Here is a 26,020-nt window from a genome sequence, read left to right as displayed (position 1 = left end):
CACACTGGAGAAGGAGAAGGAAGCTGCCTCTCTTACTACCCCTGTCTCAGTCCAAGCAGGGTGATCGTCTTTTAAATCATCCTGAACACGCAACTACTGGAGTAATGAGCAGTCTGACACATCCTGCAGAGGGACGGGATGTGACAGGCCACAGACGTTTGCAGCTTTAATTTTCTGAGAGAGCCTGATGCCAAGATTTGATTTGAGACCATCAATCTAAAGCAGTATGTCACAGCAACGAATCATTAACTGCAGCTAATCCGGAAGAAGTCATAAAAATACATCTATCAGGACGGTATATAGTTCAAAGCAGCGTAAATATGTTTAAAAATACTCTTTTCTGCTATTAATTAGTAAATATGACTTTTAGTGAACTGAGTAGTCACATCATTATCTAGAACCACTTCATTATGGGGGTTAGGAGTCTATCTCAGATGGTTTTGGGTTGGGATACGTCCTGGACAGATCTCACATAGACATAAACAAACATTCACACTCACGTCCACGTATACAGCCAGTTCATAATCAAAAGATAACCTGACACAAATGTCTTTGGACTGAGGAAAACCTACAGTTAAGCGAGGATACGTGAACTCAAGCCAGCCAGTCGGCAACTGCGCCAACCACCGCACCACCATGAAACAGCTAACAAGATCAAAATGTCGATGTAACGACGAACAATAAAAGACATGCTTGTGGCCCTCTCAATGGTCGGAACAAACACAGTGGTCCTTTGACCAAATGTTCCCGTGTGTCATGTGTTATCACCAACTCAATACAGCTGATTTAGTAACAATGTATGCATCATGTTAAAGTTATTATTTTAACATATAATGTTTTACTCATCACAAAAATCAATAAAAAGAGGACTTTGAGCGCAGTCTAATGTCTAATGTCTGCTTAGATACTGTCCAATAAGTAGACAAGCACTGTCATTAGCCGACAGCTAAGGAGTTAACCAAATAACAGACTGATTCCTGGCCAGCCAGAGGTACAGCATATTACATATTAAACCTAAATCCTCAATACCCACATTTTCACATTATCATTTGAGGCACTGATACCAATAATTATAAGAATAACAATCTTACTTCAAAGCATATCATATTTCTGTTGAAATTTCCCCTCAAACCAGCAGAAAACCCATAAACCAATAGGTCATGGAGCACTTGTCCATTTTTCCATGTTAATAATCCTGCTCTGGTGCTGTCATTAGTGGAATCAGCACAGGTCCATGTCAGTCGTTTCGATTTACGGCCAAGCTGAACCTGCTACCCGAGTCAGATGTGGTGATGCACATTTTCACGGATCTCCTCAAGCTTAACAGGCACGTACAAGATGAAAAAGGTCAAGGTTGCCGTGTAGCCATGCGCCCCGCGGACGGACTGAATGGTGCTTTGTGACGTTCGCACCGTGACTCAGGAGCGGCGGTCTGTGTCGCACACCTGAGGAATCTCACACCGAGGCAACAGCAGGACTGTCTGGGAAGGAAATGTCAAAGCTCAGAGAGCGGTCGGGGATCAGAGGTGCGCCTCCAGCTACGACCGACTGTCACAGTGACCCAGATTCATTCAAGTTTGGGCTGCAGTAAAACGCCGCGATCGGCTTTTATCCGTCTTCAGCAGCGGGGGGTTGTTGAGTGTACAAAAAGGTCAGGCCTCACTGAAGCTTCCTCATATCAAAGAGTCCATCCATGGAAACCATTCTTCACCAAATCTTTACCACCACATGATGGAATTACACCTAGACTCTATGATCTCCTCTGTTCTTGTTTACACTTATTCATTAGGTTGGTTTGCTAACATCCCCAGGGAAAACGCTGAGTGTGTTTGTTGTGAATGAACAAGGCAAGAGGACGGCAGTGGAGCAGGACACACGTGGATTCACAGTACTACAGGAATGAGATCATAAGCAAGGGACTGGATCTCAAATGCATCCTCGGGGCTTCCTGGGGTGTGTTAACTGTTAACTGTACTGTAAAGGTCTGAAAAGTGGCAGATGTGTCCTTTAGAAATGACTTCACCCAAAACAGCACATAAAATATTTCGGTACATGAAAGGGTTCGCTGCTACACCCAGTAGCTCCTGCTGACTCATTTCAACTACCTCATACGGACACAGCGCCTCTTAACGCCTTAAATGGTTTTGCACCCGCACTAAAAAAAAACTCAAACCGTCAGCGGTTGGTTTGAGTTTGAGTCAAGTCCTGAAAAAGACAGAGAAACTAGCAAACAAATGAAACCGAAATACTATACTTATGCAGTAAAAACAGCAACTAAATGTTTCCGGTAACTGCTGATCTGCCACCTTCAGAGGCCTGGGAGGAATTTTAGCCCATCCCTCAACACGGAAACACTTCAGCTCTGCCTGCTTCAGGTCCCTCATAACATTTCTATTGTGAATAATTTGACTTTTTCATTCCAAAACATTCATTTAGTTCTTCTTTAACCGTTCTGTTGTAGAATGACCTGAGCACTTGGATCATTGTCTTGCTGCGTGACAGTTACTCTCAAGATGAAGCTCATGGACCGATGTCCTGACATCTTCTTTTGGAATTCGCTGGTTCAACTCAGAACTCATTCGTCGTCCGTCAATGATGACACTGCAAAAACAGCGAAATATTCTTATATTCAATCAAATCATATTTTATTAAGAAAAAAAAAGACTGTCAATCGCTTAAGCTTTTATTGCTAGACAGAAATTCTAAAAATAAGCACAAAGTTCTTGTCTTTGAACAAAATATGAGATGTATTACTTTGATACAAGGATTTATTGCTTTCTTGAAACATTTCAGCTCAGTCAGGTCACCTGACTCAGCTGAGGATGAAGGAAACTAATTGTGTTATGAGCTTTTTATCTTTTATCAGGTTTATTTAAGTGACAGGTTTCATAGAAAACGATTTCACACTTTGTATATGCAGAGCATTTTAAGTGCTGCTCCACCACGTTGCCAAGGGACTACTGCACTTTTTACTCAACTCCACAAGACTTTACACGCAAAACCCACGATTATTAAATGTGCTGCAATTTAATCCTCCCTACAGTATAAGCAGTAAAATAAGGTGAAAAGCTTCTTTCCATCTTTATTAAAACGTACACTGTGCAACAGCTGGTGGGAGTTATACTGTGTATGTTTTAGTTGGACGCGTTGACTTACTGCTGGTACAGGAGGTAATTACCTCTTCCACTGCTGATTTTTAATCCACTTTACTTCACTCTGTTTGGTATAAAAATAGTTTGACGCCAATTCAGGGTTGATTTCAATTTGGTTTTATTTATATGATGCTGATTAAAACCCAAATCATCTTACGACATGTGACAGAATCCAGAGCTGAAATACATGATACATGACTATTTTATTATTATTATAATAATTGTAGAAGAGTTACAAGAATAAGCAAACTGTCGGTGTCTCAGTGTAAGGTTAACTAAAGTGTCTCAGTAGTAGTTGGTATATCACCATTGAGTGTCCTGGCATAATGTATGAATATATAAAGCATCATAAGCAGATGAGGAATTTTTAAGGCCTTTTCATGGGTCTTGTAAATCAAATCTGGATGAGGGAATAAAAAAGTCCACAAGGAAAATTAAGAGTTTTACTGTCCTTTTTCAGCTCCTGCCTCTAACATACTGAGGTCACATACAGGAATCCACTGGGAACCAAACACAGTTAAACATGCATGCAAACCATGCCTCAGACCTGCATACAAGCTAACGTTACATTTTCCAGAAGCCTTCAAACAACCAGCCTATAATTAGACGCTATCATTACATCGTAGCTGAACTTAGATCATCAAGTGAGTCAAGAGCGGTGCTCCGACTTAAAGTGCCTTCAGATGTTCTGGAGATGTTTGAGCTGTCGCAAACCCTTTTTAAAGTTATGTTTTATTTTTTGAGTGTATTTGCATGATATGAAGAACAGGGAGGGTGAGTGACTGCAAACACTCGAAACTCAATCGGGGTAATTTTTGGAACATTAAAAAGCAGTTGCACCCCTGCTGCTGAATTTGACTCTGACACGTGCAGCCTCGCATCTCCAGGTGGGATTCATTAGTTACGTGGCCGAGCAGCAAATATGACTCAGCTGAAACGCAGAGCTCAGCCTGCAGTTTCTTTTTATGTATTCTTAATTCTGCTTGAGTCATGTCAGCGGTTTCATTTAACTAGGTTACCAGAATTGCTGTCGACTTACCGCAAAGTAGAAATTAGTAGACGAGCAATCTTAAAGCTCTCTCCTGCGTGAGTTAAGACTCCTGCAAAGATATGCATAAGTGGGAAAGACAAACAAAGCAACGCAAAGGTTCCACTTCAGCAGCGTTACACTTCACCTTGCTGCAATTCCAGACTGAAACCTACACACTCGTGCCATGACATGAAAGACCACCAGCCTTTGGATCATTTTTCCTTCCATAAAAGCAAAACCTCAAAACCCCGTTTCCGCTGACTCGCCGCTTTTATTCCCTCTTGGATGCAGAGCGACAGAGGCAAACTGGTTCAAGGAGGGATGAGTCTGGGAAGACTGCTGAACTGTTCCCAGTCTCCGGCCAAACCGACAACCAGCCGAGCCTTCGGCATGATGTTAACAGCGCTGACCAGAAATTAGGGTATGGAGAGCCACTGTGAAATTTTGATGCAATTATATGATCTGTGACACATCGTTTTTTTTTCTTTCTTTCTTCCTTTTTTGTGTGGGTGTGTGTCACTACCTGGCAATGAGGCTAGTTGCTTCACCAGCTGGAGATCTGGCACAGACTTAACTCGGGCCTTTCAGTAAATCAATACGTGTGGTTAACCAGCGAGGAAAAACAGACTTCATGCGCTTTAAAGGCCACTTCCCTCATGCTGTTTATCTCAGATACCGATGATGAGTTTAAATAGGACCGGGAATTTAATAGATCAATATAAATCTGGATGTTTGGAGCAATAATAGGGTATTTTAAGTGTTTGCCTGCTTTTTAAAGTGAAAATGACATTTATAGCCAGACTTTAGAAATACATGAGTCCAAATGTGTCCCGATCCGCCTCACAACGACGGAGCCAAAAACCTCTTTGCCTGTGAAATATACATGTACACCGATCAGCCACAACATTAAAACTAGGGACAGGAGAAGTGAATAACAATGGTTATTTTGTGGCAATTCAATGTTCTACTGGGAAACTTTTGGACCTGGCATTCATGTGGATGTTACTTCGACATGCATCCCCACCCCATAGCAATGACACACACACAAAAACTGTTTAGCAACAACTCAAAAAAAACATGAAGAACAGGACAAGGTGTTGATCAGGCCTCTTAATTCACTAGATCCCAAATTGATAATGTACCTTTGGGATGCACTAGAACAAACCTGATCGAAGGAGGTTTAATTAAGGAAGTTATAAACTTTAGCAAATGAAAATGCACATGTAGCTTCACATATGAACTATTTCAATAAATGGTGCAGGGACAAAGGTTTAGAGTGATCCGTTAGTTTCTTCACTTGTGGTTTTGTTACATGTATTTATATTTCTTTTACACTTTTAGTTGAAAATAAAAATGCTTTATTATCCTCTACTTCTCTGTCCAAATCCATCTGGTATAATTCCAAAACATACCTGAGCACCCAAGATGTAAATGGTTCCCAAAAAAACATATATAGGAAGCATGTCATTACGTCCTGAATTTAAAAGTTGACCAGTTATTTCAGTATTTTCATACTGACTAACCAATATGGTGCGACACATATTATAGGATTATGTTGGTTTGAGATCAACAAAACCCCCGATTGTGTCATTGGCCAATTTTAAGTTGGAGCGCAAGCGAGGAAAATGTGGGTGGAAAAACTACCGCGCTGCCCTTCTTCAACATCTGACGTACAATTACCATCTAATGTTTCAGTAAACCGTTTTAATGGATGAGATTTGACTAATACAAGCAGGAAAAGCACAAGTAAAATCCAGCAGAATTAACGGCGGCTCTGGAGCGTTAAGTCGGCTCAGTAAACTAAGACGGTGGAACCAGCGTAACTAAATGACGTTGCATCTGTGGGAATAGAAAAGACTACTACAGCTACTACTACTAGACCGCATTTGCATTCGCACACAAACAATTACATTCTACTTCAACATATTGTCGAGAATTAATCTTGAATAGCTTTGTTTTTGGGGGGTTTTAGTATGGGGTTAATTAAGTCACGCTAATTTTAACCACAGGGAACTGTTTAAAAAGATATAGCTGAGAATGAAAGCTACACTGCAAGAGAACAAAGGTGAATCTGTTTCTTAGCTATTTTAACCACTTTGTCATTTTCTAATGTGGGTCATAAATTCACAAATGAAGTCATATTTTAAACCTGGAAACCTCTCATTCCAGTGCAGGTATAACTTCAGTGCCAGTGTATTCATAAAAAAAAAAAAAAAAAAAGTCAAATGAGGTGAGTGAGGACTTTGTTAAAACTGTCCAGTCTTGTGTAGTCTCCTCCCAAACCGTTTGTTTCTCCACATGGTTTCCCAGACACTTTGGAAAGACAGACTCATTTGTCTAAAGGCTTTGAGTTTTGGAGCGCTGCTCGTCTGGACTTCTGTAAAATAATACGTCTATTTTCAGCCTTGTGAATGATCCACACAGGCTGTAACCAATTAGCATTATTAATCCTGCCAATATGAGGTATAATGTCACTTTTCCAACTGTACAGACTCTATGTGAGAAGTCTTTTTACTTCTGTTCGAACGTTGGCATCAACACGAGCTTATTAAACACTGCCATCTTGAATTTTTCGATAGTTATGTACATAATGATTTATTCAGGCTTTTCATGTTACAGCTAAATTTGATTTACTCTTCCCAATTCACTACATATTAAAGCTGAAATAATATTACCTATAACAAGCTAGCAGAAGTTTGTCTACACATCTGGGACACACAAAGTAATGGTGGGATTTTGAGGCTTTAATCTCCAGTCCAAGACAGTCTTGATCCCTTCTTCATTTAGGGTGCGGGTCCACCTCAGTGGAGTCCATGTTTGTAAGGTTGCCCACTATGGACAATCCAACCATATCTGCTGTTTTTTTCCCGAGCAACTACCGTTAGCTTGAATGTGTAAGGATATTCATTTGGTTGCATTCTGCTAACTCACCACCAGATGTCACTATATCCGATGTACTGGACCTTTAATATTCTTGTTTTCCCCCATTTAAACGGAAGGTAAAAATTCTGTTTGACATTTATTCACAACATTATAAAGAAACTCTGATACATTTGTAAACAGAGAACAATTCAGAGAACATCTAAGTAATAATGTGTACGTTGCAATAGTAGTTTAAAGTTCGTGCGTCTTTTTCTCGGCTTCCTCAAACAATTATTGTTTGATTTGACATTCAGCTTCACTCCCATCAGAACAACGTAGGTTCATAAGAAAACTGGACAGCACAGTAAGGAGTGTCTCTGGTTTGTTTGGTCAGTACCAGTAGGACTTCCGGTGCCTCCTGGTTTCTTGGATACCCATTTTCTCCATGACCTCCTCCTCCAGGGTTTTCAGAGATGGTACATAGGTCTTTTCTAGAGCGTCTTCAGTGCTGGTATCTTTAGGCCCATCTGTGAAGGTAAAAGGCAATATAAATATGATGTGAAACATCAAAAAGACATATTATAAATATTGGTCCAGATTTCAACATTTGAACAAATCCTCTAGATGACATGTTTTCATTATGAAGACTGACGAGAGTTCTTCGAGGAAAAGCTCAAACTTAAATTGGTACATAATGTAAGTAACAGGAATGACATCACTGGATGATTGTTCAACACTGGAAAGTTTTCACTTCCCATGTGTCTTGTAGTTTACGAAGAAAAATTTCTTCCACTCTAAAGCAGACAAACTGCATCACACAGAAATCTATTTATGGTATTGAAGTCTGCGCTGGGTGGAAAAAATAAACAACAGCTGCTTTTAATGTGCTGACTCTTAGTTACATCTGGAACAAAGAATCACCTTCCAATCAAAACACACGCTTACCTTTCCACTGTTGTGGCACGATGCCATCTCGGCGCTCAAAAATAGGCTTTGGGATGATTCGACCCGTCCTGAGGGACACTCTGACTTTCTCACCCTCTTCTGTGTACTTCCACTCTATCTCAGTGGGCTTCCTGGAGAAGTAATGGAATATAATTTGGTTCTTAAGATATCAAAGATCAGGTGTATTTGTTTAAATAATGTTGGATTACACCCTAGCTCAATCCTTAAATGATTGCTGTACTATGGCATTTATTTTACATGTTGATCAAAGGTGTGGATTAACCACAGATTACGGATACAGATTGCAGAATGTAACATCTAGCCGAGTGAAATGAAACACAACATCCAACCTTGTAATTGTTTAACTCTTTAACAACTCTTTAAGCACAACCCTCCATACGGTCCCGACATGGTTGTGCATGTGCAAAGCCACAGTTTTAATTCATGTCTGTGGTTCAGCTTACTGTACCTGTCTGATGGGTCAATAAGGGCGACATCACGGAGCAGAAGTGGAGCCTCACTGGCAATGTAGGTCCCACGGTAATCCCCAGATTTTCCAATGTACCTGTAATGCTGAGGACAGAGGACAGAAGTTCACAGCCTTCCTGACCAAAATACACATCTGGCTCCATCTGGTGGAGCTAAAAAGAAAACCCTAAAGAACCCACAACAGACGTATACATGTACAGACTGATAATACGTTGGTCTTGTTTTCTTTTCCACTTTCTTACTGTGTTCAGTCCCTCCAGAATAACCCAGTTTCTGCGTCTGAAGACTTGGGTCACTTTTCCCTGCTTTCCTTTGTCCTTCCCCGCAAGAATCTCGACCTGAAACAAATTAAGAAAAATGTTTCAATTGGTGTTTTTGCATACTATCAAATTCAATCAATTTATTTTTATTTGAAGTAAGTACTTTTGTCAAAACGACTTGATTTTTGACAACAGATCTGGGATTTTCAAGTACTTCTCATTAGTTGCATGCACAGTGATCAGCCGCAAATTTGAAACCACAAACCTGTGAAATGTTGACAATCTAATTACTACTCAATGTCTTTTTGGGAGAGCTGGATCCTGGCATTTGGGTTTAAGTCACACTGACATGTACCACCAAGGGCTCAAAAAAAGCACAGAATGTGTGGATGTTCAGTGATTAAGTTGTGATGCTCATGTGCCTATTGTAGGACTGGTCTGCAGCTACTCAGCTGCATACAAAACAAACTTTGTGTCCAGACATAGTTCGATAAGAACCATCATTAACTTCTTTTCAGCAATTCCAGCTACAGTAAGTTGCTTTTTATAGTTACTGACCACTGCAACCTGGGAACACGCCACAAAAACTGCTCCAACACAGTCCTGTAACCATCGACTCTTCAACATCACACAGCACTTAACCTCCTCCTTCTGCCCTGAACCAAACTGTGGACCATGGGAGACCTGGTGCTTTTCTGACCACCTCCCTGACCATCTGAGAAATCCTCAATCTTTGGACGTTTTTACAAAATGTTTTTTCTGTTTAGATAATTGTTAACCTCCATAGTGAGTGGACTCCTTCATTTTTGTAGAAGCTGTTTTTGCTTCGTAGTTCCTAGTGTTTTTATTGTGTATTCTGGGTTTCTACTGTACTTTGTGGCACTTTGAGATTGTTAATGAAAAGTACTTTATAAATACATTTAGTATTATCATAATATGATCCTCGTCAGAGTCACTTCTTCAATCTTTCCACTTCTCAAATAAATCTAATGCTGATGGATATATTCCACGTCCTGAAAGATAACCAGCGTAATTAATTCATCTGTCAGTGGTCATAATGTTCTGACTGATCTGTGTAAATTTAGATATTCGCGTGTTCTTATAATCTCTGAATATATCGGAAGCATTTCAATGCATCTTTAAACTGCGCTTCTTGTGACAAATAAAGGTCTCGAGTGTGAACTAATACACTAAAAGTGACACATCTCTACAGAGAGAAATCGTGTTCATTATGCAAGGGCTTTATTATTTAATTAAAAGGAAGAAAACATCGGCACCATCATTGTCAAGGTTTGAATCCTGAGTTCCTCACCATGTCCCCCTTGACTATGCACCAGTCCTCTGCAGTCAGCGGCTCCACAAACACCTTTCTCCTCTTCTTCCCAGGAGGATTCAGCTTCTGGGCAGCTAAGGTCCACGGCCTATTGGTACCGTAGCGCAAATCTCTGGGCGCAACCACCTTGGCTGCCATCGACAGGAGTGCCGTCAGCCTCATTGTGCTGCTGGGAAACAAATTATTTTCTCAAAAGACATCCATGTCAACATAAGCTAGGCTAACGCTAGCTCTCCAAGAAGCTGTCGTTTACGTTAACTGAGAGCGGTTTAGACGCAATTTGTCAAACACACAAATAAAACGCAAATATGAGAGAGACCTGCGTTTTTAACATAACTATTAAAACGTGCTGATATAGGAGAAAAGTGAGACAGTAACTTGCAAAGTTACGCTTACCCTCCGGTTGATGTCAATGTCACATGTAGCAGGGTGGACACAACCAACAACACCGACAAGCAGCGCCCCCTTCTGGACAGGAGGAACGGGCCTGGCTTCACGCATGCGCAAAGGCACATCTACTGTCGAGCTTAGGGAACTTATTACATTGATTTGTGAGCAGGATGCAGGCCGCGGAGACCAAGATGACCTTCACACCACTGTAGCTGCGAACAAACTAATGATAGGAAGTCTCCCAATCACAAATGTTGTATTTTATTCACTTCATCAGTGACATGTTACATTTACACTGTACATTATATGTATTGACTCATTTCATCCCTTTTTGCACTATCCAACTCAAGGGTAGCACATTTTGCCATGTCCTGTAGTAAGGATTGAAATCATCTTCCTCAAAGGCCCACGGTGCAGCAACTTAAACATAAAACCTACAAATGTGTCTCTTTTGTTTCCTCTGTCTTGAGTTATATTTCTGTAGTTACTAAACTCGCTAACGATAGTTTATCTGTAATATTTGCACATGTTCATTGTTGAAATAAGGTTGTAATTCAGCGCGAGACCTCACAGGGAGGCAGATAAAGTGAATCATTATAAACCTTGCTGTAATTCTACTGTGACAAAGCTGGTAGATATTTTTAGCCAAACACAAAGCAAGGGAAGCAAGAGGCTACAATTTCATGCTGCAATCGCACATGTAAGCACAAATCAAAGCTGAAATATAGCCAAAACTTTCTCATTCTGTTGTATATACTAAAAAGAGAAATGTACTTAAAATGTTGCCCAAACGATAAGCAACCAAACCTCATGACAAATTCAAAGCTGTCAGGACCAGTTACATAACTCCAAAACTAGTTCAGCATGCACAGCCTCTGGGACCTAACTGGGCCTCAAGGCTCTCTTAGGAGCAAATTATTTGTGACAACTGCATACATGTTAGTTTCATACATTTATACGTGAAAGAGAAAAAAAAACAGTTTATATATGGATTAGGAGGAAACTGCAAACAATCCTATTTATGAAAACTATTGTAATGACTAAGATCAAGATAATCTGCTTTAAATAAGCAGGTTTTAATGGATATAAGCATGACACAAACACATTTTTATGTAATCAACATGTTTATTAAATGAACTGGCAACTACAATAGTAAACTAAGCAGCAGGTTAAGATGAATGGCAGCTTCTGAAAGTAACAGAGAAAGCTAAACCTTGAGATTAAATCCAGATCTGAAGTGGTGCTTTGACCATTTTATATATCTTGAAGTAAATGGTGTGGTGAAGGGAAAGTTGCCACCTTAGACACAACATCCAGAATTATTTTCACCCTAAAGAGCCGAGCGTTCCCTTATGGTTTCAATTTCGATAAACTGTAGGCTAACGTTGTCAAATACATGAAAGAACACTGAAGCGATGACGACATCCAGGCAACACGATGGACCGAGTTCGCACCAAAATGATCCACAGTGGAAAATAACAACACTGTATGTTGAACATGTTGTCTAAACAGATGTTTGAATAAAACACATCTTTAAAACATCACAACTTTGTTTCACAGTCAAAATAATAAGACCACTGAAGTAAAACAGACTCGTATTCCAGTTAAGAGGGCGGGAATCAAAGAAAAAAAAAAAAAAAAAGTCATAAATCAAAATTTTACAGATGGTTCGCTCCATATATTCTTTCAAAATGCATGAACAATTTTTGCAGTAAATTTCCAACCTGAATGAGCTGGACATATTTGGCACAACCAATTACTGAATGAAACCTGCACTTTTGACAGCATCGAGCAATGGCCGCACAACTGTGAGCTATATAGGAAATTATAATATTAAAACTTCAAGTTGAGTTTTCGCCTTGTAAGAGGTTGCCAGACAATTTCCTAGAAAAAGGTGGTGACACATAACAGCCCCCTCCCCTCGCGACAGTCATTAACACTGCTCCAGCTTGACTTCGAACGCATCAAGCTCACAACATTCAGGAATGTCTTTCTGCTCATAACAACACACGTCATCGGCTGAAGTGATGTTAAAGAGAGGTTTACTCGTAGTTCAAATGGGGATATTCAACAATTCTGAAATTTACCACATAATTTGGTCACCTGCAACAAAGCGCGCACACACACACGCACGCACACACACACATGCACGCGCACGCACACCAAAGCAACAAAACCTGTGTTGCATAAAACTAGACGATGATTAACGGGGCAGAAAGAAAGAATAAATGACTGAAATGAAGCTGAGAAGCTAGGTGAAGTAAAACAGTAAATTCATGAACTAAAGCTGAGAGCGTGGGTGAAAATTTGTTCTGTTCTGTACAATGTTGACGTTTCCAAACAACCAAATGGGACCATTTAGTCAAATAAATGTATTTTTTTTTGTGATTTAAATGCATTTTTATTTATTTATTTATTTACGATATATTCTGTGATATTCAGTGTTTATTCCCTCTAAACTGAAAGATGTTTTGACACCTAGCATTCAGTCTTTGTAATTGTGTAATTGCACTTAGAAATAAAAAATATATACACACCAAAATCCCATTTATAAATGAGCTTTAAAGTGCTCGGTTCAATTGTTTGAAATCTGATTAGCAAACTTTTTTGTTTCTGGGATATATGATATCCCAAAAATGGCAAATTATGATTTGTTTGTCTCTCAATACAAACACTCTGGTGTTTTGTTTTCTTTTTCTTTTCTTTAAATTCTCCTACTTAATTAAACAGCTGAAATCCTGCAGGTTTTGAGTTGATGCTTAAATTCCAGAGAGAAGCATCAAAAGGTTGTTGGTTTTCTTCTGAGTTGACGTTAAGCGCTGTCTGTCACCGGCTGCAGGGAGAACACGGAAGAGCAATTAGAGGAATTATTTTAGCCATAGCATTTTCTCTACAGCTTTCACATGGATGGGATTTCAGAGGCAAGTTGCACTTGTGTTGTTCCGCTTTAATGCAAGAACTTTGTTTTCGACTTTCAGGATGAGGATTCTCTGTTGGCATCTGAGAGAAATTACATCCTCTTATCAGGGCTTTGGCAAATACTCTGATTTAATTTTTGGCTCTATTCAGTTATTCAGAGCCTCAAACAAGCACATAAATACAAGCAAAGTAAATGTTCACTGTGAAGCTAAATGGTACTTTAGCAGATACTAGGTGCGTGGAAGTAATTCTTATATTGCAGGTTTATTTTGTTAAAAATAAAAAAGGTCCACAATGATATGTGTACCCAAATAATGAGTCCCAATCCCTGGTAATCAACATTAACACGTAGTGTCTCACCTTATCTGCTGTTAGCTGGCCCCCTGCTGGAGCGTTTTCCTGGGCCTCTGGTTTAGACTCGCTCAGTGAGGAGGGAGCAGTTGCCTTAGGTCCAGCCACATCGTTGAGCTTGGCCTCTGTGTTCGACTTGTTGCCGTCCACTTTAGAGTCACCTTCCGCCTCCGTATCCTTTGGCCGCTTGGGAGACGCCTGCGAAGAGAAAATGTCAACCACGGAGCTCTCGGCTCGGGAGCAGCCGACGGACGGAAGGGAGCTCACCTCTGTGGACTCCTCTGCTTTTCGTTTGGTTCCTCCCCTCTCGTTCTTCTCGTCGATGACCAGGGCGCCTTCGTCCTCGTCACTGCTGCCCTCGGCATCTGCTTTCTCCGAACTGCCCGTGTCCCCTGTTCCTTCTGACGCGTTGTCCTTCTTTGATGACTAAAAGCAGAAGCGTTAGTTCACAACGTGGAACCCACGATGAGATCAAAGTGAAAGCAACGTCAAGGCTGTACATCGTACATCTGAATCCTCATGCTCGTGTGTGCAGAAGACAAAAAAAACATCCTTTTCCTAGAGCTACTACAGGTCACCGTACCCTCCATGTGTAGCTGTTTTAACGCTTGCATTTCTATGCCAACAGTGCTTAAACGTAATCCATCAGCTTTCCTTACGTTAAAAATACCCAGATATCCCCAAAGTAGAACAAATCTGCGTACCTCATAGGCTTCATGCGTGACAGTGGGGTTGTTCTCGATCTCCCAGAGTCCCTCAGCAAATCCTTTCCTCTTGTTTGCTTTTCCAAACTTCTCTTTGCACTCTTCATATGGGAACAAATCCTTGGCACCCAGGAAAGCCCTAGAGATGTTTAAAAAAAAAAACAAAACAAAAAAAAACTTCAAGTTGCCATCATTTAAGCTCCTCGTTATTTAACAACGACAAGCTCAACACAAAAACAACTCACGTCTCATGTGTCCCAAAGAAGAACACCTGATACTTGTTCGAGGGCGTTTTCACGGCTCCTTCGGGTAACTCATCAATCTGCGAATTCAGAGAGCGGGGTCTTAAAAAAAAAGGTCCTACGTTTGTCTTAAGCAAAAGCAGGAGCACAAGAGTCACACAATTATCTTAAGCATTTGAACGCACAATGAATGAAAAGTTTCAGCAGTAAGGATCTTAATGCTAAATTAGGTTTATAGGACTAGACATGTATCGATTTGCTTGATTTAAACTAATAACGAAGCCAATTGGAGCGCGGGTCACCGTTTGGCTCTGCCAATCTTACACTATTTATGTGCGTTTAAAAAAAGAGCATAGCAAGACACTGCAGACAGGAAACCACTATTATTATGGGCAAGCGCGGCGTCCGTTAGCCTCTGCCAGGCGGCCTTTTGGCATTCCCAGATAGGACCACTGTGTCGGGATAGGTGGGGCAAGGCCTGTGGCCTGTTGACAAGAGGCTGGACTGATAAGACTGAGAAAAAAGGAGGGAAGAGGCACAGATCAATACTGACACTAGCCCCCACTACACTGGGGGTAAAAGAGCACGTTCTTATTTTTGGATGCACATTTAATTAGCCAAATGTGAACGTTAAATCATTCATTTGCAATGAACGGTTGCTACATCAAAAGCAGAAACACTGAAAGTGCAATCCAGTGTTTCCTTTTCAACTGCACAAGCCAGATGTGGTTGGGGATTACGTGTTGTTTTGTTTCCACATTTTTTTAACTGCAGTGCTGTGTACCGTACATAACTGTATTGATTATTTTTTATCCCTCTTTTACTTTGAAAACAGTTACATAAGGTTACTCTGAACGCTCAGAGTGATGGTGCGTTTTAGAGGAAAATGTGACTTTATAGTTCACATGTTGCTTTCTGCTGCTGAATAATTGGGAAAGACTGACGTGGATGCCCGGCTAGCACGCGTTTACAGTCTGGACGGTCATTAAGTTTGTATCAGAGTTTATATTAGCAGTGCGTCAAGTTTTTATGGCTTGTTAGAAATTAACGTTGATGAATGAACGTCGCCAGCAAATGCACCTTCTGCAACAAGTGTGCGTGTGTGTGTGTGGGCAGGAATGTTTACAAAGTAGCAACGCAACACAATCAGCCATTAGCCTCAAAATGCAACAGTTCAGAAAGAAATCAAACTTATTTAGCGACTGGCCAAGTTACAGCCGGCTCCCGAGCCCGTGTGCTCCGGTAGTCGGACTTGGACGCGCACAGCTAGCCGCTGGCTAGACGTTAAGCAAGTGCACCAACATGGCCGTCCAGTTGCTCCTTTATAACGTAAAGCTTAAAGTTACAATTAGCCTCACAGGCCCCCTGGGAGACGAGAGAGGCAAATGAAAAGCGACGCTAAGCAGAAGCTGGCAGCGAGATTCAATTTTAATTACCCAAGTAGCGCATTGGGGGTTTCCCCTCGCATAATGAACCACCTGAAATAAATGTGTATCTGTGTACGGTTCGATGGTGCAGTTTGGTAGCTGTGTGTTGGATGCTTGGCCGAGCTAGGCTAACTCATGGTAGCCCACTAGTGTTAGGCCTCGCAGGTAAACAAGCGACAGGAGCATGCAGCCAGAAATTAGTCCAACAACACCAAAGCTATAGCTGCGAACAGGATATATATCGGCGGGTGCTTACCCTCGCAGGCCAGTGTGGGTACCCCTTCATTTTAGCAAACACGAGATCTCCAGGTTTATATTCCTTTTGCCTGTTGGACCTCGGCATGTTTCTAGCAGAAATCGCTCGCTATACCAAATATGAGAGTAATTAAAGCACAGTGGTGTTTTTTTTTTTTTTTTTTTTTTTTAACGTGGTGCCGTATCCGTAGTGATAAACACCTGCAAACAAGCCAAGCCTCGGTTTGTCATCCAAATTAACCAGGCGCGGAAAATTGGAGCGAAGACGCGTCAGGCGACTTTTTACCGGCGGAGTCAATGCAGTTGCGTCTACACCACGACCGAGAATAAACCACGACGTTCAGTTTCCACGGGAAAGCGCGGTAAATGAACTGTTTAGTGTTATCGCTGTCCCACAATCCACTAGCTCGTCCCTCGGTTTATTTGGGTTTGAAATTGAAACCCGCTTCCCTCTTTGCAGACGCGCCCCCAGCCTTTGCACAAATAGCGCCCCCCATCGGTTTAAAGCGCCACAAGGTAATGTCTCAAATGAGAAGCGACTTTCAAGAAACCTAACGTCAAGTTTTTAAAGTAGAAGATACTTTTAGGCACCCAAAAGGAAATTCTCTTTGCAGTTTTTCTTTGCAGGAATACAACAACAACAAAGCCCCCACAACACAGATATAGTCTATGGTCATATGAAAGTATAGATATAAAGTATAGGTATGTAAGGATATTTAGTATAATAATAAATTATTATATAAAATATGGAGTGGACATAAGTTATAATGTGCGAATAAATATAAATAGTCTGATATATAGGTATCTGCAAATATATTAAGGTGTATATATGAGTATGTGTATGAAACTATATAAATATTTTATATAATTTAATATAATATTTTAATTTAATTATTTGAATTTACCACCTGCCATTTCCTCTAGTATAGCTTATGTTACAGTTCCTGTATATAGTCTACTTACTTTTAAAGCACAAATCCATCTGTGTCATATGTTCATAGTACCTCAATTATTGTGCATATTTCGCTCACTAACCCGCACATAGGTTTTCATCTGTAAATGTAGTCCATATGCTATAAAAACAACCTGTACCATATGGCTTATATACCACACTATTTATGGTACATGCACTTACTGCTTATCTGGTTAGACGCTAAACTGCATCTCGTTGCTCTGTACCTGTACATGTGTAATGGCAATAAAGTTGAATCTAATCTAAACTAAAAACTAGATTTATGTATATGCATCATTTAAGCTAATAAAAAATAAATAATGAAGGTTTTACCATTTCGATGCACATGCCCTATTCACACCCGGTGCTCCGGGTCAGTTGCAATGGACCTGCGTTAAGGTCCTGATTATGTAATCAATGGTGTGGTGCATATTTCAGACTTCTATGAAGCTAAACTACCAGGATGTTTGAGGAGAAAGAGGACACACCGGGAGCAATGACCCACTCATAGTTGGCCCAAATCTTAATTTTAATCATTGATATTTTAGGGTGGATCAAGAGAATGTTGAAATCACTTAACATGCAATATGTAGATCAAGATGGCAGCATGAGACTCAGCGTCCTACCAGATTATTGATTTACCTACATAGTTATCTTCTACTCTGTCAACGCTAAACATTCTGTGCATAACATATGCTGTGTACATACTACTTAACCGTGTACATACTGCGGGAAATAGCATTAATGAAGCCTCAGTACTGTGACCTCTGTAAAGAACCGCACTTTCTGTAAATTATAAAATCTCTACACTTCTGGTTAGATGCTAACATAGGCTTTGTACTTGAACTCGGCCCAAATCTAATCTAATCTAATCTAATCTAATCTAATCTAATCTAATCTAATCTAATCTAATCTAATCTAATCTAATCTAATTAGAAAAATACACATAATGAGATTTTCCACTGTAAATTGGTGTCTATTCAAACTCTGGCCATTGGGGGCAGTGTTACGCTGAAGTCGTTTACCACTGGATAATTAATAGAAGGAGAAGAAGAAGAAGACTGTGCAGAAAGCTGCGCAGTAGTCGTTTTTTATTTCAATCGAACGATGGAGGCGAATGTTTTGATGGAGTCAAAGGACTAACGAGCTCAGTTTGCTGGCGTAACAACGCATCAAAGTGCCGTATTGTATGGTAAAATAACGCAGCGGCTGCATCGATCGATGCTGATTCGTGTGCAATAATAGTACTGACAGAAAGTTGACTTGTGTGAGGAAATAACTGTGGTTTAGCTACCCTCGTTAGCTGCGGTGGCCTAGCTTACATCTGTGAAGTTGGTCGGTCCTTTAAATGAATCAGCTTACGGAGAGGTCCCCTTTTAATCTGTCTTGTTTTTAATGAAAGTAGAGCTCCACTTGGAATCGTTTTCTCTGTGGTTGTTGTTTTCAAAGACTAGCATACCTTTAATTGGAGTCAGTTCGTGTGAGCTCGGCTTCCTGAGAGCAAATCAAGGAGAAGCGGTTATCCATGTTCACGAGTTTCTGCAGATTGCTAATATTTAACAGTACCAGCAGTCATGTCTTTAGTCGCCTATGGAAGCAGTGATGATAGTGACTCGGAGGAAACCGCGACCTCTGCAGCACCACAGAGAAAAACAAACGCAGGAGGGTTCTTCTCAGCCCTGCCTGCTCCTAAAAAAACAGGATCTGCAGCAGGGAGCGGTGGACCAAGCAGGGCAACACAAGCAAACTCTAAAGCATTAGACAGCGTGACAGGTGATGATCCAGATCTCCAGCCGTCTAGGGGAAGCTTATTCTCCAGTCTGCCTAAGCCGAGGAAACGAACAGAACCCGTCAAGATCACTGTACCACAGATCCAGAGACAGGATGTGAGTGCTGTGTCTGTTCAGACCTTTGATCACACATTTTAATTTCGTAGTTACTATATTATAATTGATAATCTGTGAATTTCTTGTCTGCAGTCGGACTCGGACGACGATGAACCAACAAAGAAGAAACAACAACGCCAGGTAAGAAAACGCCTCAGTTTGCATGTGTCAGTTTAAATATTGCTCTTTCAAGTCCCACTTTTGTACTCCTTTTTGATCTCGTTCTATGATTAAAATAATGAACTAATGTATTACTTGATCCAGTTTTGTAGAGAGTGTTATACTCCGCTCACAGTCAATCTCTCAACCCATATCTCCGATCTCCTGCAGGTTGCAGGTTCAGGCCTGTCCTCCCTTCTGCCACAGCCCAAAAACCTGACGGTGAAGGAGATGGACCGAATTCTGATTCCTCATACACTCACCAAACGGCAAGAGCCTAAAGGACCCAAACCTGGAACTCCCGCTCAGGGTCTGATTGGGTCAAGTGCGTCTCCCTCCGCTATCAAGGCTGCGGCAAAGTCAGCGGCCATGCAGCTGGCTAGACAAATAGCCACGGATGACCAGGATAACGAGGAGGACATATCCCCACAGAACTACTTCTCCCTAGAAGAGAGCCCCCAGCCTCTCCCTGCAGTCATCCCAAGCTTAGACCCTGAGCCGTTAGCCCCCGCACAGTTAGCTCCCGCACAAATAGCCCCTCCACAATTAGCCCCAGCAGAGGCCCTTCCCATCTCGGCTTCTGATGAGCCAGGGCAGTCGGACGCCCCTCTTGACTTTGGGGGGAATCATGAGGCCGCAGGTGCATGGGGAGGTCAATATCCGTATCAACAACCCATGGCAGGTCCTGAGGGTTTCCCTCCGGTAATAATGACTTTCTATTATAAATACACACCAGCCATTGCTTTAGATTGAGACTGCACCGACTGTTTATTTCAGTATTGTATTTAAACGCTAAAAGAGGCCAAATCAGTTCAAAATACAGTCTGTTTTAGTTTAGGTTATTATAATGGTATTCAGTATGAAGGGGTGATATACTCAAACCTTTTTTCTTTTTGGACAGGGATACTATAATGAGCCATACTACCAAGAACCCAACCCTGGAGTGGCAGAAGCTGAAGAGCCCGGCCAGTCAGCCATGTTTGATGATGAAGCGGTAAGAACTGTGCTGCTTGACTTTTTGAGAAGGTTACGTCGTGCCTGTTTTTGCTCGTCTTGTTATCAAGTTTGCCTGTCCACCCCCCTCCCCCTCCCGTACAGTAGCTACGTATACAAATAATATGTTAATTTTTTTTTAATGTGTCCTCTCTGTCGTCCAGTTCATGCGGCTACAGGGGAAAAGAAACAGAGGCAAAGAGGAGGTGAAGTTTCTGGAGATCAAAGGGGACGACCAGCTGAGTGGAAACCAGCAGTGGATGACCAAGAGCATGTCTGAAGAAAAGCAGCAACGGCAGTCTTATAGCAAGGTTAGCTAAATGCACAGTTTTTGCATTGGTGAGAGTAGCAGGCTTGAGTGTTGGAGTTCTCTTTTTTTGTATATTTTTGTGTGTAATGTGATAAGGGGAGGATCGTGTATGTATTCTTCTACTCTTAAGGTACTGTGGCGTTACATTCAAACAGGGAACACCTAAAGCCCTCCAGCCATAACATGTTTGACGTTATGTCAAATCTGAAAATATTAAGTGTTTTCTAATGGGAGCTAAGTATTAACCGGTCATAAATGGTAGAAATAAATGATTAAATGCAAGTCAAAAGTGATGATACAAACACGCAGACGATCCGATAATCAGAATCACACACGCTTAACGTGATTTAATGTGATTTTCCTCTATCTTTCTGCAGAAAAAGGGAGAAGGACCCACAGGACAACAGCGACGCAAGCATCAGATAACATATCTCATTCATCAGGTGAGTGCTTCTTGAGTTCAAACGACACTTAGCGTTTAGTGTAATGTCAACTTGTCTTTGTTCACGAGTTTGTGGCTTCTGAGGAGTCTGCACACATCCCTCTGAGATAATCAATCTCAAGAACTACTGTTCTTGAGATTTAGACAACAAGCTGCATAAAAACCTCTTCAGCACAAGGCACTTAGACATGATAAATAGCTAAAAAGTTTCTTTTAAGTTGACTTTTATTTGTGATACTACACTGAGGAAGTTTGGCTGACCTCAACGGGTGACGGTTCATTAGCATCATTTAGTGCTCAAGCTGCACGTTCAGGCTTTTAGCTTCTCTGAACCAGTTCCTGTATATCTCTGGTAGTCTGAACTCGTGGGGAGGATTTTAATCACTCATCAAACTCAGTAAATATACTGGTTCAAATGACCAAGAATGTATTTGTTCTCTTCCAGGCAAAGGAACGCGAGCTGGAGCTGAAGAACAGTTGGGCAGAAAACAAGCTAACCCGCCGGCAGACCCAGGCCAAATACGGTTTCTAATGGTCATTAACTGTGGACCCTGGTGGTTTAATACAGAAACCCTGCGTCACAAATTAGAGTAGAACTTTCCAGATTTACATACATAAGGGGATAAGTTGTGTTTAGGAAAAAGTATGCAAACCTTAATACAGATTTTTCCTCCTGCCCTCCATCCTGTCTTTGTGTTGAAACGTTAATATTCTATTGTTTGATAAGGTGTTCAGTCCCAAAATCCAGTCATGGATGCTACTCTCTCCTTTGCAGCCACTCCTTTTACAGTAAATATAGACACAGAACCTAAATAACAATGTGAATATTTTGGCAGAAAAGATGTTATGTGACCCTGAAATGGTGATTATAAATGTTCTTCATTTGAATGCATTTGCTTTCTCTTCATGGGGTGTACTCAGTGTGGAAACACATGAATCTACACTGAGATTCGATTGTCTGGGAAGAAGTAAAATGTTGCTATGGAGAAATGAGCTGAAGTCATCCTAGAGTTTGGAATAAATGATGTTGGAATACACACATTGCAGACGTTAGGCTCTTTCAAATATTTGGCTTCAGCAGGTCTCGTTTAAAAAGTTTTTATATTGGCACTGGCATTCCAGTTTACCTCATATTGTTGTGTAGTTAAAAAGAATACAAATAAATCAGTATTTTTCCTTTCTTTTTTATCTTTTAAATTCAGTTTTTGGTTTCAATCACAAGAATTGGAGCAAAATGATCTATGGTTCGTACCTTTACCAAGTTGCTTTCATTAATAACGACCTTTTTAACTCAATTTTTTTTCTTGTGTATTTATTAATATGATGATGATTAGTGACAGAACAGGATTATTTTTTAATAATCACACAGACAATTGTTGCTATGCATGTACAGTATGTGTATTGCAGGTAAACAATATCCACCATACTTCTACAGGCACGTTCATTTAGAGTCCTTTAATCTTTTTTCGGGCTTTCGCTCGGTGGCGATGCTGCGTCCTGCTCTGTCTTTGTGTTCATTTCCTCAGCAGCTGAGGTTGAACCTTGACTCGTGGAGTCTTCAGCAGCCTGAGTCTCCACTGCTGCATCAGAAACGGCCTCCAACGAGTCGTCCTCCTCGCCAGCATCTTCTTGTGCGTCTGCGGCCGCCTGCGCTTTCAGCTGCCGCCGATAGTTTGCAGACATGTCCTCATACGGCACCACCGACATGGGAACCTGAACTGCGTCTATTCCGTTCACCTGGGATAAGACGAACAACAAGCAAATGTTTTGGGTTTTTTTTGTTCAAAATAGTAGTTATAACAAGTTTGCAAACTGTTTAGTACAACTTTAACTACTACAGTGACACAGTATGCAGCGATGCATATCTGATCATAAAGTCAAAAAAAAACCTCTTACCTTAACCTCACACCAATAGTCTCCCAACTCCTTAATGGGCTCAAATGGAAGTGTTATCGCATGCACCGGCACAACAATCCGCAGCTAGAGAAAGGGTTTATTATAATTAGATTATATGAGATATGAAGGAAAACGAGGGTAAAAGGAGAAACAAACACAGTCATACCTTCTTTGCAAAACACCTGGACACAACTTCTTTTGTGACCTGGAAATCCTCACAGGGCACTTTATTTATCTTCAGCTGGGACTGTCGAAGAACGGCCACTGTCTGTAGGAACACCAGCAAACTTGTTGGCGAGTTCACCTCTTAACATAATTATGACTCAAGCACAATTGTTAAGGACCTCAGTGGGTGAGAAACAACGTGAATGCTCATAGAGACTCACCAAATGTCCCGTACGAGTTTGAATTCTGTCCTCCGGCTTCCCTTCTCGTAAAAGCTGTGTGAATAAGAAGTGACAGTGATGAAAGGCTGTACAATATCACATGATGCACTATACTGCCAAAAGTATTGGCTCTTAAGTGACATCCCATTCTTAATCCATAGGGTTTAATAAGACGTTATTTAACGATTAAGTGATCCATTCTTTCACAAATGTCTGTAGAAGCAGTCTGCGCGTCTCGGTGCTTGATTTGTACACCTGAATTCAGTTATTTGGATGGGTGAGCGAGTACTTTTGGCAATACAGTGTATGTGAGGAACAAATGTACAAATGGAGATATTGTGCACACCCTCAACTCCTCAGCAAATATCTTTTTGTTCTCTGGTGATGGATACACTGCCAGGCCTTCGGGCAGCAGCCTGTTTCTGCCAACAGATTTTTTCACCAGCACAGTGTCTCCTCGTCCACCGAGCTCTATCACAACCAAAAACATCTGTTAGTATCTTACTAGTCCGAAAACAATAATACACCCCCCCCCTCGGCTTGAAATTCTGCAATTCTAGAAAGAGCTGGAGATACTCACTCGGTACAGTCTGAGTTAAGATGAGCTCCATCTTCTGTGAGGGCTTATGGCTGGTGTCCTCCACGAACTTATAGATGCGGTGTCTTCGAGGGTGAAGCCTCGGCGGACTGCCCACTTTAGACAAGGGCACTTGCCACCATCGCTCCACCACAACTGTGTTCTGTGGAAACATCAATAAACCAGACAGGATTTTTGTCATGTCAATAAAAAACACATACACTGTATTGTAAAGTTTAAAAAAGTGAAATATTATTTGTGTAATGCTTTTATATTTGATGGTAGATTCATAACAAATGGGTATAAACGTGAACATCATCATATCACTAATCCCTTTCATTTACAAGTTAAATAATAAGTTAGCTAACGGCTAATAATAGCTTTAATGTTACGTTTTCTCTTCAATAGGCATCTAATGAGCTATAGTTTGCAATGATACGATAAAGTGGTACAACGCACAATAAAGTTGAAAAGCAAACTACGACTTTTCAATAAAACATTACAAACTCAGCGAAAGATGTTCCAGAACTTTTGTCTGTTAGTTATTAGCAAGCTGTGTCTCTATTGCAATAGAATGCAACAGAGTGCAATATATTATAAAGTGACTGTAAGAGAGTCGATAAGTGACGAGTTGTAAAACGGTGACATTATTTTTGTCCAGAAGTGCAGGGACACTGACCCGAGCCGCAGTCAGGGAGAAGCTCCTGACAGCCGGCAGGCTGAGCAGATCCTGAAGGACACGGCGGCCGGAGCTCCACATGTTGACAAAACACTCAAGATGAACAGATTTTAGCCCCTTGATTCGCTAAGAGGTCCAAAACTATATCTGCATTTGAAACGCCACCATAAATTCAGCCTTTAATCACCAGTCAATCCCCTATAGTCGCAGACACACTGACTACAGCATGTCGGCTAGCTTACAGATAACTTGTCGCTTCTTGTGTGACGTAGAGGACCCCAACGGCTGCATAGCTGTCTGAAAAAAGTCCTGTATTAAAACTCTGCACTAGATTCTGTACTAAACGTAAACGATAGTTTTTAACCCATTTAAAATTGTTTATATTGGCGATATACACTGCCTGGTCAAAAAAAGTCACCACCTGGATTTAACTAATCAAATAGGTACGAGCCTCCTATTGGATAAATAATGGGCGATTATTTTTCAGCTGGCAACAAGTTATTTATTTATTTATTTATTTTTTACAAACTAGTCAGACAAATATTATATCTGTGACAAAAATTCAGCAAGAGCAGACATCATGTTTCAGAGATAAGAGACGTGAATAACCTTAAATCAACAAAAAATTTAAATATGTGAGAAGACAACCAAACAAACACATATAGAACACAACAGGGGGAAAACACACACACACACACACACACACACACACACACACACACACACACACACACACACACACCAAATCAACCAGGAACTTAAGGGATTGGGAGTGAACACTTGTGTAGCCTTAGGAAAATCACTAATCAGTGAGGCTAACCTGGAAAAAAAGGCTCCAATTTGATGGGGAGCATAAAGATAGGACTCTGGAGCAATGGAAGACGGTCATGTGGGCTGGTGAGTCCAGATTTACCCTATTCCAGAGTGATGGGGCATCAGGAGAAGAAGAGAGGCAGAGGAAGTGATGCACCCTAGTGTCTACTGTACCAGCCTGTTGGATCTGTCCTATGATCTGGGGTTGCTGCAGTCGCTCAGGTCTAGATTCAGCAACATTATGCCCAAAGAATGAGGTCAGCTGACTACCCGAATATACTGAGTGACCAGGTTATTCCATCACTGGATTTTTCTTCCCTGATGGCATGGCCACATTCCAAGACGACAATGTCAGGATTCATGTGGCTCAAATTGTGACAGAGCGGTTCAGGGAGCATGAGACATCATTTTCACACATGGATTGGCCTCCACAGAGTCCAGACTTGAACCCCATTGAGAATCTTTGGGATGTGCTGGAGAAGACTTGCACAGTGGTCAGACAAATCAATACAAGATCCTGGCGAAAAATAATAAAATTGCAACAGAAGGAAAAACAAAAATGATGAGA

At 41.1% G+C, this 26,020-nt stretch overlaps 4 protein-coding genes across 5 annotated transcripts; 1 reads left to right on the top strand and 3 right to left on the bottom strand.

Annotated features, from left to right (window-relative positions):
• Window positions 1–7,188: 7,188 nt before the first annotated feature.
• mrpl24 (mitochondrial ribosomal protein L24) lies at window positions 7,189–10,618 on the bottom strand. 2 transcript variants are annotated; one of them, XM_047605883.1, is made up of 6 exons: window positions 10,468–10,618; window positions 10,051–10,237; window positions 8,721–8,816; window positions 8,459–8,562; window positions 7,990–8,120; window positions 7,189–7,571 (listed from the first exon to the last, which is right to left on the bottom strand). In XM_047605883.1, exons 1-6 carry the CDS (start codon window positions 10,584–10,586, stop codon window positions 7,435–7,437), a joined length of 774 nt encoding a protein of 257 aa, XP_047461839.1. In that variant the 5' UTR covers window positions 10,587–10,618; the 3' UTR covers window positions 7,189–7,434. The 2 variants fall into 2 exon arrangements, with proteins under 2 accessions (XP_047461839.1, XP_047461837.1); XM_047605881.1 differs by having other exon boundaries at window positions 10,051–10,240; window positions 10,468–10,601.
• A 948-nt stretch (window positions 10,619–11,566) lies between these two features.
• Window positions 11,567–16,837, bottom strand: LOC125020210 (hepatoma-derived growth factor-like). Its single transcript, XM_047605518.1, has 6 exons — window positions 16,361–16,837; window positions 14,681–14,757; window positions 14,436–14,574; window positions 13,999–14,157; window positions 13,741–13,929; window positions 11,567–13,294 (listed from the first exon to the last, which is right to left on the bottom strand). The coding sequence occupies exons 1-6, from the start codon at window positions 16,445–16,447 to the stop codon at window positions 13,274–13,276; spliced, it is 672 nt and encodes a 223-aa protein (XP_047461474.1). The 5' UTR covers window positions 16,448–16,837; the 3' UTR covers window positions 11,567–13,273.
• Window positions 16,838–18,400: 1,563 nt separating this feature from the next.
• prcc (proline rich mitotic checkpoint control factor) lies at window positions 18,401–22,282 on the top strand. The gene is made up of 7 exons (XM_047605424.1): window positions 18,401–19,197; window positions 19,291–19,338; window positions 19,528–20,058; window positions 20,258–20,350; window positions 20,514–20,660; window positions 21,037–21,102; window positions 21,547–22,282. The coding sequence occupies exons 1-7, from the start codon at window positions 18,886–18,888 to the stop codon at window positions 21,631–21,633; spliced, it is 1,284 nt and encodes a 427-aa protein (XP_047461380.1). The 5' UTR covers window positions 18,401–18,885; the 3' UTR covers window positions 21,634–22,282.
• Window positions 22,283–22,477: 195 nt separating this feature from the next.
• mrpl9 (mitochondrial ribosomal protein L9) lies at window positions 22,478–24,907 on the bottom strand. Its single transcript, XM_047605425.1, has 7 exons — window positions 24,640–24,907; window positions 23,964–24,123; window positions 23,730–23,854; window positions 23,384–23,437; window positions 23,164–23,265; window positions 22,998–23,081; window positions 22,478–22,838 (listed from the first exon to the last, which is right to left on the bottom strand). The coding sequence occupies exons 1-7, from the start codon at window positions 24,718–24,720 to the stop codon at window positions 22,557–22,559; spliced, it is 888 nt and encodes a 295-aa protein (XP_047461381.1). The 5' UTR covers window positions 24,721–24,907; the 3' UTR covers window positions 22,478–22,556.
• Window positions 24,908–26,020: the final 1,113 nt, after the last annotated feature.

This window comes from Mugil cephalus, chromosome 14 (assembly GCF_022458985.1).
Source record: "Mugil cephalus isolate CIBA_MC_2020 chromosome 14, CIBA_Mcephalus_1.1, whole genome shotgun sequence".
NCBI lineage: Eukaryota > Metazoa > Chordata > Actinopteri > Mugiliformes > Mugilidae > Mugil > Mugil cephalus.
This window is presented reverse-complemented; position numbering and strand designations above follow the sequence as displayed.